The sequence below is a fragment of the Schistocerca nitens genome, chromosome 4 (assembly GCF_023898315.1).
Source record: "Schistocerca nitens isolate TAMUIC-IGC-003100 chromosome 4, iqSchNite1.1, whole genome shotgun sequence".
In the NCBI taxonomy this organism is placed as follows: domain Eukaryota; kingdom Metazoa; phylum Arthropoda; class Insecta; order Orthoptera; family Acrididae; genus Schistocerca; species Schistocerca nitens.
Window position 1 is genome coordinate 857,050,285 of NC_064617.1, and position 19,259 is coordinate 857,069,543.

The 19,259-nt window shown below is 42.3% G+C and overlaps 1 protein-coding gene across 2 annotated transcripts in view; it reads right to left on the reverse strand.

Annotated features, from left to right (window-relative positions):
• LOC126253309 (calcium-transporting ATPase type 2C member 1) overlaps positions 1 to 19,259 on the reverse strand; it is a 75,025-nt gene that overhangs the window by 25,127 nt on the left and 30,639 nt on the right. For both annotated transcript variants that reach the window (XM_049954541.1, XM_049954540.1), the window contains exons 10-11: positions 17,324 to 17,419; positions 3,656 to 3,745 (exon numbers count right to left, since the gene is read on the reverse strand). In XM_049954541.1, coding sequence (XP_049810498.1) covers positions 3,656 to 3,745; positions 17,324 to 17,419 — 186 coding nt within the window. The remainder of the gene's footprint in view (positions 1 to 3,655; positions 3,746 to 17,323; positions 17,420 to 19,259) is intronic.

Here is a 19,259-nt window from a genome sequence, read left to right on the forward strand (position 1 = left end):
GGCGGAGGATACTCTGAGTACTTCTATTGGTTCTCCCTTCTGTTCCAGTCTTGTATTGTTTGTGGAAAGAAGGATTGTCAGTATGCCTCTGTGTGGGCTCTAATCTCTCTGATTTTATCCTCACGGTCTCTTCACGAGATATACGTAGGAGGGAGCAATATACTGCTTGACTCCTCGGTGAAGGTATGTTCTCGAAACTTCAACAAAAGCCCGTACCGAGCTACTGAGCGTCTCTCCTGCAAAGTCTTCCACTGGAGTCTATCTATCATCTCCGTAAAGTTTTCACGATTACTAAATGATCCTGTAATGAAGCGCGCTGCTCTCCATTGGATCTTCTCTATCTCTTCTATCAACCTTATTTGGTACGGATCCCACACTGGTGAGCAATATTCAAGCAGTGGGTGAACAAGTGTACTGTAACCTACTTCCTTTGTTTTCAGATTGCATTTCCTTAGGATTCTTCCAATGAATCTCAGTCTGCCATCTGCTTTACCGACGATCAACTTTATATGATCATTCCATTTTAAATCACTCCTAATGCGTACTCTCAGGTACTTTATGGAATTAACTGCTTCCAGTTGCTGACCTGCTATATTGCACCTAAATGATAAAGGATCTTTCTTTCTATGTATTTGCAGCACATTACACTTGTCTACATTGAGATTCAATTACCATTCCCTGCACCATGCGTCAATTCGTTGCAGATCCTCCTGCATTTCCGTACAATTTTCAATTGTTACAACCTCTCGATATACCACAGCATCCTCCTCAAAAAGCCTCAGTGAACTTCCGACGTTATCCACAAGGTCATTTATGTATATTCTGAATAGCAACGGTCCTACGACACTCCCCTGTGGCACACCTGAAATCACTCTTACTTCGGAAGACTTCTCTCCATTGAGAATGACATGCTGCGTTCTGTTATCTAGGAACTCTTCAATCCAATCACACAATTGGTCTGATAGTCCATATGCTCTTACTTTTTTCATTAAACGACTGTGAGGAACTGTATTGAATGCCTTGCGGAAGTCAAGAAACACGGCATCTACCTGTGAACCTGTGTCTAAGGCCCTCTGAGTCTCATGGACGAATAGCGCGAGCTGGGTTTCACACGATCGTCTTTTTCGAAACCCATGCTGGTTCCTACAGAGTAGATTTGAAGTCTCCAGAAAAGTCATTATACTCCAACATAATACGTGTTCCAAAATTCTATAACTGATCGACGTTAGAGATATAGATCTATAGTTCTGCACATCTGTTCGACGTCCCTTCTTGAAAACGGGGATGACCTGTGCCCTGTCCCAATCCTTTGGAAAGCTACGCTCTTCTAGAGACCTACGGTACACTGCTGCAAGAAGGGAGGCACGTTCCTTCGCGTACTCTGTATAAAATCAAACTGGTGTCCCATCAGGTCCAGCGGCCTTTCCTCTTTTGAGCGATTTTAATTGTTTTTCTATTCCTCTGTCATCTATTTCGATATCTACCATTTTGTCATCTGTGCAACAATCTAGAGAGCGAACTACAGTGCAGTCTTCCTCTGTGAAACGACTTTGGAAAAAGACATTTAGTATTTCGGCCTTTAGTCTATCATCCTCTGTTTCAGTACCTTTTGGTCACAGAGTGTCTGGACATTTTGTTTTGAATCACCTACTGCTTTGACATAAGACCAAAATTTCTTAGGATTTTCTGCAAAGTCAGTACATAGAACTTTACTTTCGAATTCCTTGAAGGCCTCTCGCACAGCCCTCCTCACACTACATTTCACTTTGCGTAATTTTTGTTTGTCTGCAAGGCTTTGGCTGTGTTTATGTTTGCTGTGAAGTTCCCTTTGCTTCCGCAGCAGTTTTCTAACTCGGTTGTTGCACCATGGTGGCTCTTTTCCATCTCTTACAATCTTGCTTGGCACAACTCATCTAATGCATATTGTACGGTGGTTTTCAACTTTGTCCACTGATCCTCAACACTATCTGTACTTGAGACAAAACTTTTGCATTGAGCCGTCAAGTACTCTGAAATCTTGCTTTTTGTCACTTTTGCAAAACAGAAAAATCGTCCTACCTTTTTTAATATTTCTATTTGCAGCTGGAATCATCAATGCAGTAACCGCTTTATGATCACTGATTCCCTGTTCTGCATTAACTGTTTCAAATAGTTCGGGTCTGTTTGTCACCAGAAGGTCTAATATGTTATCGCCACGAGTCAGTTCTCTGTTTAACTGCTCAAGGCAGTTTTCAGATAATGCACTTAAAAAAAAAAGCTTGTGCTTCTCTAAGGTGGTTTGATAAACCCTCTGACAGGCACCTAACTGACGATTGCAGAGTAATTTATTTATTTATTTATTGTCCCAGGAGAAGTCTCCATGGTCATGGAACGAGTCAATACATGAAATTATAACACGATTGTAGAAACAGATAAAATGAAATATAAGAAACATATTCAGTTGTAGATTGTAGAAACAGATAAAATGAAATATAAGAAACATATTCAGGCGACAAGTCGTTAGTTTAAATAAAGAAAAATCAAGAATTTAACACTGGAATTTGCTTAATGTTTTAGCTCTTCCAGGAGCTCCTCGACAGAATAGAAGGAGTGAGCCATGAGGAAGCTCTTCAGTTTAGACTTAAAAGCGTTTGGGCTACTGCTAAGATTTTTGAGTTCTTGTGGTAGCTTATTGAAAATGGATGCAGCAGAATACTGCACTCCTTTCTGCACAAGAGTCAAGGAAGTGCATTCCACATGCAGATTTGATTTCTGCCTAGTATTAACTGAGTGAAAGCTGCTAACTCCTGGGAATAAGCTAATATTGCTAACAACAAACGACATTAAAGAAAATATATACTGTGAGGGCAATGTCAAAATTCCCAGACTATTGAATAGGGGTCGACAAGAGGTTTTCGAACTTACACCACACATAGCTCGAACAGCCCGTTTTTGAGCCAAAAATACCCTTGCTGAATCAGAAGAATTACCCCAAAAAATAATACCATATGACATAAGCGTATGAAAATATGCGAAGTAGACTACTTTTCGTGTTGAAATGTCATTTCAGATACTGTTCTAATGGTAAATAAAGCGGCATTTAGTTTCTGAACAAGATCCTTAACATGGGCTTCCCACAACAGCTTACTATCTATCCGAACGCCTAGGAACTTGAACTGTTCCGTCTCGCTTATAATATGCCCATTCTGTCTGATTAAAATATCAGTTCTTGTTGAATTGTGAGTTAGAAACTGTAAAAACTGAGTCTTACTGTGATTTAGCATCAAATTATTTTCCACAAGCCACGAACTTATTTCATGAACTACATTATTTGATAATGTTTCAATATTACACACAAGATCCTTCACTACCAAGCTGGTGTCATCAGCAAACAGAAATATTTTTGAATCACCTGTAATACTAGAAGGCATATCATTAATATAAATAAGAATTTATATAAATAAGAAATCATGTAGATGTCAATGTAGATGTAGATATATGAATGTCATATCAGAATGCTAAAATTGCAGTTTTTTTATTACACATACTTAAGGTATAAAATGAAGAAAAAATACCACCACTCCCTTCTATGAATCCTTTTCCTGGAAAAGGTAACTACACTCATTTGTAACTAAAAATGAAGAAAAAATAATTAAACAGAGTAAATGCACTTCACCTTCATGCCCGCTGCTAGCAGGGCACCTTCTGTTGGCTGACCCAGAAGTGTGTCAGAATGTATCACAGCATTGTTACATACGCAGCCAACCTGAAAACAGAAATTTTTTTTACTGATGAAATATTACTATGCACGTACAATGAACTTAGCAAGTACTTCAGAAATGAAGGGGATAAAGGAAATTAGACAAAAAATATATATCTGATATTATTTATCAATATCCCAGTCATTATAATCCTACAAATTAAATGTCAATTTGTTACTTACATCAAACAATACAACAAGATTTCTAAAATACTGGACAAGAGTTGACTTGCGAATACTAAACAATGTTTCATCTAAGAATATCTACTCAGAAACCTAAGACAGTTTCCCTCTGTGGTAAAAATTTTAAAAATGAGCACAAAATATAAAGATCATTTTTTTAGATGAAATGTTGTGCTTCTGCATATTTTTAGCAACAATAATGAATGCTAGAACATGTACTAAAGAGGATAAACATGGTTAAGCTTCATGAAGTTCTTTGAATACTGTAAGTGTTGTAAGAGAACAAATGGTAAACCCAACAATTCAGTTAACAACGTCACCTAAAATGAGACTCATATGTGATTTAGCAGCTTATTCTCTGACCATAAAAGGTGAGCAAATTACAAGCATTCCCAAGATGTGAGAGCAGAATACAGAGTGAAAAAGAACGATTTCAATATAAGGCCACCACTATCTCCAGCAACGTGTTATAAAAGTTATTGCATTTTGTTTCTCCACCCAATTGGCTTTGCATCTGTACTGCACTGAAAATAGGGCACAACAGTTTAAATGTAGAGCATATGCGCGATGTGTTTTGTTTCCACTTGCTCACAGTTGTTAACAACAGTAGTACTCGTTTTACTTTTAGCCTTCCGGTTTGCATTCAGTACTGCTCACTTTCATCTTGCATTTGTTTTTCCACCAGTGTGAACTGTATCTTAACAGAGGTACACAACTGTATGGATAGGTTTAGTGATGAAGAATTGGCTGATATGCACCTGGTGCATTGGTTCGCTGAATGCAATGGGAGCGCAGCACAATGACTATCTTTTTATTCGTACAGTGAAGGCAGTTAATCATAGCACACTGTTTCATCTGAGGTTTGTGGCATTACTCTGTGTTGTGCGCTGTACGATTGTTGGTTAGTTCAATGATTAAAGAGACTTAATTATGAGGTCATCAGTCCCCCCCCCCCTGCCCCCCCAACTAGAATAGTACAGTCAACCAAACTGCACACTAAAGAAGGGCCTAGTGTGCAAAGTCCAAGGAAAGAAAACCCCAAGGTCTACCAAATGTCAACAAAGCCTAGAGAAAGAAACAAGGTAGAAAAAAAGGGGGAAATAAGAGGACCCCCCAAGGGCAAAAAGTGTGATGGAGGACAGACCCCCAACCCAACAATATCCAGAAAAACTAGTGATACAGACAGGGTGAGAGGAACACAGGAAAACAAAGGAAGAACGCAAAGTCAAACAAAACGCACAAGGAGGAGGAAGCGAGTCTGAAAGATTAAGGGTCTCCAGCAGGTCGGCTAGATTAGGACAGTCCAGCAAAATGTCAAGTGGGCAAGTGGGCACCACAATGACAGTGGGGCAGATTCTTGTATGGAGGAGATGACCATGAGTCAGCCAAGTATAGTTGATGCGCAGACGGCAAACTGACGGAGTCCCTGGAAGAGACCGCCTGGAGGATCTTCACAAATTCATGGTCTCCTTTATTGCCATAATGTGTTCAGCAAAGTCAGAGTATGCCATTCCGTGCACCAAATCATTAGAACTTTAAGATGTAATACCATTCTAAGGTCCCATTCCAAAGTACCGATTTCAAGAGGTGGCTTGCCAGTAGCCAATTTGTCAACAAGTTAATTCTCCAGGATGCCAATGTGACACAGGGTGCAGACAAAGACCACCAGGTGTCCACACTGAGGGAAAAATGAGAATACTGCATAGTCAGGACCAAGGGACATCGAGAGTAACACTGGTCAAGATCTTGTAAACTGCTCAAAGAGTAGCTACAGATGACAAAGGACTCACTGGTGCAGGAACGGATATGCTCAAGAGCACGAAAGATGGCTACCAACACCACAGTGAAAACATAGTGGCCATCAGGCAAGGAGCAGAGTTAATTACATCCTGCATGAACTTAATCAAAGCCAACATCACCAGCAACCATCAGTACAGATTACTTATGAACCCCGAAACATGCCAAGAATGGAGAAGAACTGGTGGCAGAAGGCCTCAGGATGAGCAGAGTCTTTTGGACCTTGTGATGGGTCAAGACAGAGCTGTTGATGGGGGTATGCACTGTGGAGGTGTACACAATGTGGTCCAGTGAAGCGGTGGTAAAATGTGAATGCTGGAGTTCAGAAAAAGGATTCAGGTGCGGATGGGGATGGCTATTTTAACCCTAGACATGGGCTGCCATTGCGGGAGGTACATGTCCATATCTGGAAAGAGGAGATGGTAGTTCGGGTGTTCCACGAAACAGTGGATGCATAATGCCAAAATCATCAAATGATGATGGCACAGAACCTCCAACGGTGGAACCCCTACCTCCACTAGGAAGTTAATCATGGTCATTGTCTGAAAAGCACCAGTTGCCAATCGTATCCCACAATGGAGTATCTGGACCACAATCTGTAATATCAAAGGTGATGCCGAGCAATACACGGGACTCCCGTAATCTAAATAGGACTGAATCGGTGTTATGTAGAGCCGTATCACAGTAGAGCAGCGCACACCCCAATTGATGCTGCTGAGGCATCGAAAAGTACTGAAGTGCGACCACCATATTCACTTTAGTTGAAGATGGGAAAGCAACATCAGCCGGGCATCAAAACCAAGTCCCAAAAAACAAAGAGTCCACCACACTGAGGGCCTGGCCATCAAGTTACAGATTCAGATGGGGACAGACTGTATACCGATGACAGAAATGCATAATACAGGAATTGGCAGTTGCAATATGGAAGCCAGGGGCGAAAGCCCAAGACTGCACTCAGTGTATTGCTCTCTGCAGTCTGCACTCAGCAACGCCCATCGCAGACAAACAAAAATAAATGAAAAATCATCAACATACGAAGATGCCCCACAGCTACCAGCAGACCACAGAGACGTAACAAGAGAGGGACACTCAAAACAGAATCCTGCGGAACCCCATTCTCCTGCAGATGGGAGGTGCCAACATGTACCTGAAATTAGTGAGATGAAAGAAAGTTCCAGATAAAAATCTGGAGCAGGTCACAGAGACCCCACTCATATAAGATTGCAAGGATGTCTTGGTGCCACGTAATATCATAAGCTTTACATAGATCGAAGAAGATTGTAACAAGGTGTTGATGTCAGGCAGAAGCCTTATGGACAGCAGACATCAGGAGGATTAAATCACCTGCAGTAGAGTGCCGTCAGCAAAAACCACCCTGAGTGGAAGCCAAAAGGTCCCAGGATTCATGGACCCAACACAGACTTCGACTCATCATATGTTCCAGTACCTTGCAAAGGACATTGGTTAAACAGATTGGACAATAGCTCTCCATCTGAAGAGGTCGTTAACCAAATTTCACAACTAGAATAACGACACTTTTTCACCACTGGTAAGGAAATTCCCCTTGGTCCAGAGATGGTTAAAAAGGGCAGGTATATGGCACTGGCAAGCCATCAATAAGTGTTGAAACGTTCAGTGTGGTCCAGGAGCCATGTCAGAGCGGAGTGCAACAGTGCTGGAGAATTCCTACTCGCTAAATGAAGTGTGATAAAATTCTAGGCAGAGGGGAAGTGAAGATAAAGGAAGTCATTCCAGACTGTGTTTGAGAAACTGAACATGGGTGGATAGTGGATCAATGTTGAGGCCTGGGCGAAATGCCAAGCAAAATGCTCACTGATAGAGCCCCGACTGGTGAGGATAATACCATTCAGGGTAATTCCTGGGATGCCTGCAGGACGACGGAGGCCTAAATCTGCGAAGAGGGAGTCTTCGGCCCTGTGGCAGTGACATATAATTCCCAATAAACCCATTTCTAGTTTCTAAGATAATGGCCCCAAGCATGAAGCTGTCTAAAAGCAAGGTGGTGCTCAAGAGACAGATGCCGTTTATAGTGTTGGAGGGCACAACAGCGGCAACCGGCAATTTTGTGGAGGTCCACCAAGTGACAGACATACGTCGACATAAATCTGAGGAGGAAGGAATATCCAAAGCAGCTGCTCAAAGGATGGCCTCATGCAAACTCCTTAAGGACACTCAGTGCCGTTATGTGGTGAAACAGCTGGGATGGCAGCCAAAGAAAAGGCATCCCAATCCACATTAGTAAATGGCAACCTAGGAGGGTCTCTAGGCGAGTGATGGTGAAGACCAGATAAGGCAATCGGAAAACAATCGCTGTCACACAAATTGTCATGCGCTCCCCACTGAATGGAAGGGAGGAATCCAGAGCTACAGATGGAAAGATCAATGGCCAAGAAAGTGCTGTCTGTGACAGCAAAGTGTGTGTGGACACCACTGTTGAGGAGTCAAAGATCAAGCCCTGCCATCAGGTTTTCAACAGTCCTGTCTTGGTCAGTGGTCACAGTATCACCCCACAGAGGGTTATGGGCATTAAAATCCCCAAGGAGAAGGATGGAGGGAGGGACTGGCAGAAGAAGTTTTAGTCAGTAGGGAACCAGATTGCATTCTACTAAGTGATTCAAATCCGTCACACTTACCTTACAAGGGAACCTCCCCATCGCACCCCCCTCAGATTTAGTTATAAGTTGGCACAGTGGATAGGCCTTGAAAAACTGAACACAGATCAATCGAGAAAACAGGAAGAAGTTGTAGGGAACTATAAAAAAATAAGCAAAATATACAAACTGAGTAGTCTACGCGAAGATAGGCAACATCAAGGATCGTTTGAGCTGAGGAGTGCCGTGGTCCCGTGGTTAGCGTAAGCGGCTGCGGAATGAGAGGTCTTTGGTTCAAGTCTCCCCTCGAGCGAAAAATTTTTCTTTATTTTCGAAAAGTTATGATCTGTCCATTCGTTCATTGACGTCTCTGTTCACTGTAATAAGTTTAGTGTCTGTGTTTTGCGACCGCACCGCAAAACCGTGCGATTAGTAGACGAAAGGACGTGCCTCTTCAATGGGAACCGAAATCATTTGATCGCAAGGTCATAGGTCAACCGATTCCTCCACAGGAAAACACATCTGATATATTCTATACCACACTGGTGACGGCATGTGCGTCACATGACAGAAATATGTTGTCGACCCACCTAACTTGTACACTTGGCGAGTGGGTAAAAAGATTCTTTTATGTTGCCCGATTTAGGTTTTCTTGTGGATGTGATAATTACTCCCAAAAAAGTGATGAAAACATAAGAGTTTGTGACATAAACTGCAACAAATGAATATAAAAGTCACACAGTCGCACACTTTTCCCTGTGCTCCGTCAAAACATATGTTTTTAACGTTTTCAAATTTTTCCGTGTGTAGACCGTCAAATCCTGCATATGTCCAAGCAAATCTGAACATGTCCTGGAATTTTGGAGAGCGAAGTTGATTATGTGCGAGTGCCTGAACTTTGATAATTGTCTGAAAAGAAAAAATTAAAATTTTCGCTCGAAGGAAGACTTGAACCAAGGACCTCTCGATCCGCAGCTGCTCACGCTAACCATGGGACCACGGCGCTCCTGACCTGACACTGTCCTTTATGTTGCCTATATTGTGCATGGACTAATCAGTTTGTATATTTTGCTTATTTTTCATAGTTCCACACAACTTCTTCCTGTTTTCTCGATTTATCTGTGTTCTGTTTTTCAAGGTCTATCCACTGTGGCAACTTATAACTAAATCTGAGGGGGGTGCGATGGGGAGGTTCCCTTGTTAGATATTTTCTACAGAAAAGAGGACTTGGCAGCGGCGAAAGTTTCCCCTCCTGTCATGGAATAAACCTAGTAACGGGGACAGGGTTACATGCAAGCCTGCAGGCATGACAGTCACTGCTAGGAGTTCTGATGCCCCAAAAAGATAAGCAACCACTCCTAGCAAACACTTGGCAATGGCAGTCCGGGTATCAGAAGTGTGATCCCTGTGTTGTCAGGGGGCTCAGCCAGATGGGTAGTTGGGTACATAACAGCCCCACCACATGGACTGGCTACAAGTGCTGGTGATGTATTGCAGAGGTGAGGGGTGGGGGTCAACGCTAGGTAGGGAAGGGTGGAAAGAGGGTGAGGATGGGGGGAGAGGAAGTCGTTACCAGAGACGCTAGGAAGGGAGTTCTTCCCCCAATGGCTCACACTCAGAAACAGAATTTAGTAAGAAAGGTCAAACCCCACAGGGGACCGGGAAATGCCAGAAAAAGAGGGGAAATTGAAGCATAAGACTCAAAACCAAAAAGGAATAGCAGAACCAAGGGAATAGCTAGGTTGTCAAAAAGGGAAATACCATGGGAGAAAGAGGGAGGGTGCATTCAGGGGGAGGAGCTAGGGCGGGAAGGAGTGGATATGGGGAAGGAATGCAGCCCGGGAGAAAAGAAAGGCTGCAATAGCTTGGAGCCCCTTGTGTAACACACACACACACACACACAAAAGATCTGTGGGGCAGGATGGAGGATATATTATTCACAGCTGTGAAGGTATTAACACAGAAACAAGAGTAATTGTGCTAACAAACTGAATAAATCGAAAGGACATTATTATTATTATTATTATTATTATTTTGTAATGAGCTGCCACAGGCCGTGGGTCCCTTAGACTCAAACAGTCACAAAGTATCCATTAACAACCTCTATAAGTGTTGGTGGAACTTTGGTTCACACTGTATAGACCAGTTTGTTTTATCATTCACGCCACATTGCTGAATGTAGGCTAGACTAAGAAAAACAATGTGGTAATATTGAAAATATGGGAGGCATACAGAAAGGCGTATATTCAAAAACTTGGGTGGAATACTTCAGGCAGAATTTTGAAGGAGGAGACCACACAAAGAGCCTGCCCTTAATCTTAAAACATTCTTTTGATTCAAAAGATCAAACAAACCACTACCTGCATTTGTGGACTTCAGGACAGCATAGAATCCAAACATTGGCAAACACACTAGAATAATTTTGAGCTGCTAAAAGACAAGAGAATTTATCAAATATGTTGTTTTACTGAACAAGCACATACTCTTATAGGTTGATCTGTTTCAAAGCAGGAATTGTTGAAGGTACAAATCAGAATGAAATTTATGTTGTTTAGGAAACAAGTTGTCAAAATATGCAAGTCCAGTTTCCCCATTCCTCATACAGCTTAGTCCCACCAAAAGTAAGAATTAACAGCAAATTTCAAAAATGAGATTGATGAGCCTATCAGTCAATTTGTCTTTACGATAAAGAGGACATAATGCTGATTAAAAACTTTTAAAATTAGGAACTATTTTGTAAATATTACTACTTATGATGATGATGATGATCTGTTTTCAGAAACTAGAACAATTTCTTGGTGGTTACTTTATCAAAATGTAAGTTAGCTGCAGTGTGGACAAGCATCAAGCTAAAAATGCAAAGACCCATTGTCTGTTCCAAGTTGTTCTCAAGACCTTTCCTGGCCACTAACAAACTTATGTCTGACAATGTTTTGTCTATGTGAAAAAAAATCAATTTGTGCTGTGGTTTGGATTCCAAATTGAGCTTTGGGGTTGCACCGTATAACTAGATGACTCTCGGCTTAGAAAACAATAAGTAAAACCCCGGTTCTTTAAGGAATTGTGCTCTCATTAATAAAACAGCTTCAACTTACTTTACAAATGAGTTGATGTGGTAAATATTTCACATTAAGAGTATAAAGGAGAAAAAAGTTTAGAAAATATTTTAAATTACGTTTAAAGTTTGTTGCAAGGCACTAGTGCTCTCAGTCTCAGACACTGTATGATGTACCTTCATTTGTGAGACGTCCAATTTCGGACAGTGTGCGTCCATAAAGTTCAAAGGCCCACTTACACAGACCATCTGGGTTGGCCCCCTGGCATGCTCTGACGGACCATCAAAGAAACAGCATTATCTAAGTGATTGCAAAAGGGTGCTCCGCCTATTCCTTATGCTGTATTACTGTCGTACAGTCAATGTTTTCAGTGCTATGCACAACCTGTACCTTATGTATTGCTCAACAAAATACCATGTTCCATAAGTTGTGTTTGTTCTTGCTATAACAAAATGGCAACAGGTGAGAGTTACGTTTCTTCTGCATGTTAGTGCTAGTGGCAAGTCATCCAACAAACATCTCAATGGAAGAAATACTGAACAACTCATTACCCAGCAGCAAGCTTTCACAGAACATCGTCAAGCTATTGCTACTGCTCTTGATCAAGTGGCACCTGCATGTTCACAGCAGGTTACTCTCCAGTCAATGCAACCATCACCATTTCCAGCATATAATGAATCGGCTGAAGATTGAGACTCCTACGAAACATGGTTAGATCAATACATCCAGGTTTTCCAGGTGGGTGATGCTTTCTTTCTTTCCTGGCTTTTGCCTGGCATGTATCAGTTGTTATGGCAACATGTGTCTTTGCAAGAACTGGCCGGCTTATCATCTGACGAAATGTGCAAGCTTCTCTCAATCTGTTACTGTGACAGAATGCAAGGCATTGTGATGCATGTACAATTTTACCACAGTCAGAAATGCCCAAACCAATCTTACAAAGCCTGGACTGCAGAATTACATGAGTTGAGCCATCATCGTAAATTTGTCCCTAGTACCCATCATGAATCCTAAGCTGATCTCACGCAGCATGATATTAGTCATCTGGCCCCAGATAGGGAAGTCCATGAAAAACATTTCAATGTGAGAATCTGGCACTTATGGATGTGCTCAACACAGCACAGTCCTTTGAAGCGTCATGGGCCGCAGGTGATCAGATTGCTGTGTGGGGGGAGGTTTCAGAAGGTGCTCAGTCAGTCCCTGTTAGGCACACTGCAAGTATTCAGGAGGCAGGGAGGCTTTTGCAGCAGTACAACCTTTGAATCAGTGTCGCATTGGTTATGGCTACAGCAGCAACAGGCTGCGTTACAGCAGCGGCCACATGCCCCTCTTCTGTCTTGCCTGTACAGCTTCGTCCAACACAAGCACACTGCATGCCCTAAGTGTTGGGTGGTTTACAACAAGTTTCAAAAGAAAGGCCACAATGCATCGGTTCGTAGCTCCTCTTCAAATGTGACAGATACAATAGTACCGAAGGACATAAACTGTATCTCTACAATGACTGTTTTCCCAAACAAATTGTTCATTGACTTGCGCATTTTTTATAAACTGCTAAAAATTCAAATGGACACAGGAGCTGCAGTGACTTTACTAAACGTACAAACATGCATAGACTTGGGCTCTCCTCTCCTCACATGTTTCAAGGATGTTGGTTAGGTACAATGAACAGCAGATTCTGTTTCTAGGTCAGTTTTCCACTCCTGTCTCTTACGAATGTATTGTTTGCCCTCTCATCATGTATCAGCAAATGGAGTCCCTCTGTGCTGAGTTTTCGCCTCTGTTTTCCCCTGGGATAAGTTTTCAGGTCCACATTACCATGAAAGTGTCATGTGCCCTCTTTTTTTTTCGGGCCAACAGGTGCCTGCCGCATTGCATGACTCTGTGAAGGCTGAATTAGACCATTTGACATCACTCAGTGTCATTCAGCCCATTTCTTCCAGCGAATGAGAGACACAACTGGTCATCATTAAGAAGCTGATGGGTAAGCTTCGCCCCTGTGGCGATTCAGTGTCACGATCAATGCACAATCCATGATACATACCCTTTGTCCCACACTGATGAGTTTCTCGCAAAATTATTGCGTGGCACTACTTTTCCAAGATTGATGTGTCAGAAATATACCTCCAGTTCTCCTTGGACGAGGCCACTAGGTGGCTTCTCGTTGTCAATACACCTTCGGCCTTTTGGTGTCTGTATCCGGCTGCATCAAATATCTCTAAGATATAGTTTTGGGTTTTTCCACTGAAGCCCACTTTAGCCATCTCCAATCACTGTTCTCTGTTTTGCAGTCTGTGGGTCTCAAGTGCAAACTTGACAATCTCAATTTTCTCACTTGTCAATTGAGTACCTATGTTTTGAGGGTTCTCGCACACAGGTTAAGTTGTTGCACCACCATGCTGATGCAATTGTGGCTTTGCTGCAGGCGATCTCCATTAAGGAACCGCAGCAATTTCTCGGTAAAGTTTCATACTACCGTAAGTTTTTACTAGATGCATCCACTGTTGCTCAGCCACTGCATGCACTTTTGCATAAAAATTTGCCTTTTACTGGTCCACAGCTTGTAACTGAGCATTCACTTTCCTTAAATATAAGCTTCAATCTGCCCCATGCCTGGCCACTTTTCACTTGGGCCAGCATTTCATGTTGGCTGCAGATGCCTTTCGGCGCATTGTTGGCACACAAATATGGGGATGGGTCTGAATGGCCTATTGCTTACACTTCTAAGACTTTAAGACCTGCTCAGCAGCAGTATTCTCAGATTGAAAAGGAGGCTTTGCTATAGTGTTCACCCTCAAGAAATTTGACATCTTCTTGTATGATTCTAAGTTCCATTTAATCATGAATCACAAGCCACTGGTTGCTCTTTTCCACCCTTCGCCCTCCATGCTGGACAAGGCATAGCATCGTTTGCAGTGGTGGGCTCTCCTCTTCTTCTACTATCATTATCAGATACACTACCGGCTGACAAATGCAACAAGCCAATGCCTTATCTTGTGTTCTGGTCAGCCCAGACCCGGCGTTCAATCAGGACACGGTACTTTGTTTCTATTTAGATGCTGAGAACCAGAACGCAGTTGATGGTTTTCCCATCTCTAGTGCCACGATAGCATCAGCTATTGCTGTGGATCCTGTACTTAGTCGAGTCCTCCCTTTTGTGCAGCACAGTTGGCAGGGAAAACCCCCAGGCTATGTCTTTAATCCTTTGCATAATTCCTTCTGCCTCCAGCACTGCCATTCTGTGTTTGATGGGGTTCTTTTGTTAGCTACAGAGGATGCTGCCCCCTGAGTTGCGATTTCTGCTTCCCTAAGTCATAATGTACTGCAGTTTTTGCATGTCGGTCACAGAGGACCTCTCGCGCCAAAGTTTTTGCTCACTAGCATATGTATTGGCCAGCCATAGATGGAGTCATTACACAGTGTATCACTACTTGCCTCGCTGTGTTCAGAAACAGGTGGCCTTGCGGGCATCTCTTTTCACATGGCAAACTCCACAGCACCCCTGGGAGCATCTACAGGTTGATTTTGGTGGGCCATTCCTAAATAGCTATTGGCTCATTGTACTGGTAGCCTATCCCGAATTTCCCCTACAAGGTGCTTTGTCCATTCATGTCTGCAGCGGCCACATATTCGGCCCTGACTAAGATTTTTGCAACTAAGGAACTTTCTTATACCATGGTTACTGACAACGATCCCTCAAGCTGTTTCTCAAGAATTTACATCTTTTTGTCAGGATGGTGGTGTTCACCATCTCACAGCTACCCCATTTCATCCTCAATCTAACTGCGAGGCTAAATGCCTAGTTCGGATGTTTAAAACTCAGATGCAGAAGTATGTATGTGGTATGTTCCCTGAAATTGCTTTTGAGAGTTTTTTTAAGTTTGCAACATTTCACTCCGGTGGGGTACAAGAGCCTGGCAGAGCTGCTACCTGGACGCCAACCACAGACCCTCCTTCAACTGATGTATCTGATGCCATGTCTGCTGGCATCACCAGCTCCACGACAGTTCCGGTCGGTTGCACCTGTTTGGGATAATGGTTTCAGCTGCTGGCTGAACTGGGTGCCTGCATCATTGAGCGTCACCAGGGCTGGCGCCTGTGTGTTGTCTGCACTCCCGAGGGGTGGACGTCCCGACCAGTTGTGGCCGCACAAGGCCAGGCTAGACCAGACGTCCCACTGCCTCCCCTGCCACTGGTGCCTGTTCCTGCGTCACAGACGGTCTGGTTTGTGCCGCAGAGAGGGTCGGTGGCTAACAGATCGCTGTCCGGCGTACCCGTCTCCCTCCCCCCCCCCTCTCCTCGTTGGTGCAGCCCTCTCTGCACACGATGGCAAGGCCACCACCATGGTAACCTCAGTTGATGGGTCCCGTGCGGCCGTCATCTCCGACGCCCCTGGTGATGCCTCTGATGCCAATCACTGACCTCAACGAGGAAGTCACTATGGAGATGTCATCTCCAGTCCTGCCCTATGGCCTCTCACTAGAGGAGGGATGGTTGGCCATCCCCCCCCCCCCCCTACCCCCCCCCACCCCACCCCATCACCACTAGCCGGTGCCTACTTGCCACATGCTGCAGCAGCAGTCTCCATCACTGGGCAAAGAAATCAACATCAGTGCCATCACTGGCATTTTCCGTGACTTGTAATCTCAGAGCCTTGTGAGAGGAATGGTTTGTTCTTTCTCCTCTTCACGATACCAGTGCACTTTCAGTGCCAGAGCATTTTATCTGCACCTACTGTTTCTTATGTATGTGTGTATGCACGTGGTTTTCCTGCCCCTAGAAGGGAGGAGTTAGGTACCTTCACTCATGATGTGCCCGATTTCAGAGAGTGCACGTCCATACAGTTCCCTTCCCTGTTTATAGAGGCCACTTGGGACGGCCTCCTGGTGCACTCTGGTGCCCCGCCAAAGAAACATTATTGATGCAATCGCAAACATGTGCTCAGCCTATTCATTATGCTGTATTACTGCTGTCCAGTCAAAGTGTTCAGTGCTACGCACAACCTGCATCTTATGTGTTTCTCTATAAAACACTATATTATGTTAAGTCATGTTTGTCCTTGTTAAAGCACTGGATGGGTATAGTCTGGGGAATTTTCACTCTATTTTGAACAAAACATAGTCTTTTAAGCATCTCACTAATTACAACATCATATCTCCTGAACTATGAGCTGCACAATTACATAATTTGTAGTACAGAAGTAATAAATTAAAATGCAGCATTTTACTGCATGAACAGTGAAAATGTAGAAAGTGGCATACATGTTTCCCTTCCATCATTTTGTACAGCAGCTCAGTGACATACAGTGCCATAACGGTTCAAAATTACGTGTAAAGTTAGTTCAAGTCATTAAGTGCTCTCATGCTCAATTACTGGACTAATATAATGTAGATATTTGCACACAATGAGGTGTGCCACTTCAACTGTAATACTTGTCTTACTGTGTTAAAAGTTTAATGTTAGCTTATACTTCTTAATGAATATATGTAGACAACATCTTAAATTTTTAAGTTTGGTCAATATTTACAACACAAAACATTGAAAATTAAATTTTGTTGTCCCTGGAAGCCATTAGATAGGTACACTGGAGCTGCGACTAAGAGCCATTTAGTAATATAGACACCCAGTACAATCATGTGGTCATCAAATGAGTAGGCTGATGAGATCTTTGCTCTACTCTTCATCACAGTAGGCAATAACTGTGAAGGTATATTTGATGATAAAATCTTTTGCACTGTCAACATCCTCTTATACACAGCTACAAATGTTTCAGCAACTGCATTTTTCTAATAAATTTGTGACGGCTGAAATTCACAGTGCTAAGATCACAATAAAAATTATAAAGAGGTGATAGGTAAATGAATAAAAAGGCAGTAAAAAGAGTGATTATCCTATGTGATACACTAAATATGCCGCATAAAAGTAAAGTTATTTCTTACCTCCAGCAATGTATATATGGATTCTCTGGCACGATCTACACTGTCACATTTGTGAATATGGATCTCTCCCTGATCATTGTAACCAGCACCTGAGACCTGTTCAACAAATAAAATTTACAAGATGGAACAGTTTCTCTGGTTTATTTGAGTCATTTGAAAAGAAACTGCAAATTAAACCATTTTGGATTTTATTTCCCACACACTTAACATATTCCATTTAGTCATTTGTAATGAAAGAAGCTGCCAAAACCAGAAAAATACAACAAACTCTTTTGTTGTGCAGTGAAATTTGGATATAAAGAAAAAGACAGTGTGAGTGTGTTCTTTGCGCACACTAATGTGGCAAAGTAAATATTACTGTGGAAATCAGGTCATTGTAATTTATATCAATTTCCTGTATTACCTTATTTACTCGAATCTAAGCCACACTTTTTTTCCGGTTTTCGTAATCCAAAAAAATCTGCAAAGTAAGCGGAAGTTCTGAAAAATGTTGGTAGGTGCCGCCACAACTAACTAATGCTGTCGAATATATGTAGCGCTACACAGGAATGCTTTGCAGGCACAAAGATAAATACTGGCGCCAACACCTCTGCGTCAATTAAAAAAAAAAAAAGTAGAATACGAGCCTTTTTCTCCGCCCCGAGTTTCGACCACTGGATTTTCATACATTATCTAGCGAAGTAAATACAAATTCCGTATTGTTCATCTTCGAATGTAGCAGAATTTCAATGTACTACGAAAATCCGACTGGCAAGACTGTTTGGGATGTTTGTCAATATGGTCAACTCCACGTTCTGAATTTTTTCCTACCTGTGAGAAGAGATGGTTGCTAATAGGAACTTTTATGAATTGTGAATCACATGCAGTATTCTCTTCACCATAAGAATAATACGAATATAAATATTTTGCCATATATTCTTTCGTGTTTGCTGCTATCTCATTTAAATCCTGTCTGCCTAATAAACTACGAAACTACTGTGAGACAACAGCAAACGTGGAAGAAAATACATTTCATGTCATGTTTATATTCATATTATTCTTATGCCCAATAGTGATACAGTCAGAAATGAAGCACGGCAATTGACTAGATTTTTAAATCTAAGATGACTAATTTCTGTGCAGAATGTAATGTACAAAAGAGGCATCTGCAAAGATTTTCAAGCGGAGAAAAATTTTAGCTTAACTCTCGTTCCGAACATCTTCTATCATACGCAGTCTATTATTTGGTTCTTGTTGATCATTATCAAAGAAAGCAGCAGTGTAAGTAACAACAAATAGCAGTCTCTTGCCATTGTTTTGCTAATGAGACAATTCCTCCCTTTTTTTTTATTGTAAGCGACGGTAGCGCGCACAAAAGCAATGCATTGCCGCAAGCGGCGCGACAGGTCGTAAACACACATTATCAGCATGCGACAAACAATGCATGACAATACAATAATGCATTTTCAGCTTAGAGTGACGTAAACGCCTATAACAAAGAGAACGGCACGTATCAGACCGAAGAAAAATAAGCAATCGATTCAAACCAGAATCGCTAGATAATGTATGAAAAAGGAAGGGTACCCGTACAAATACGGACGGAGCGCCTGACGCATAGCAATGGCTACCTGATAAAGCTTAACTGCTAAGCTTAAGACTCGAACCAAGCTACTGTAGCTGTATCGTCATTCATTCGACCTAAATTGTGTCTCATATTACGATGGACCAACTTTGTTTCGATTTGGAGGTGCGGCCTAAAACTTTTCTCTCCCCTTGAATTCCGAGTCTCAAATTTCAGGTGCGGCTTACATTCGAGTGCGGCTTAGATTCGAGTGCGGCTTAGATTCGAGTAAATACGGTACTATCTGTAGAGCACACAACAACAAATTACGTTGGAAAGTCCTGGTCTGTCACAGGCATATCCTATTCCAGATACAGGTCACCTGTGAAAGCAATC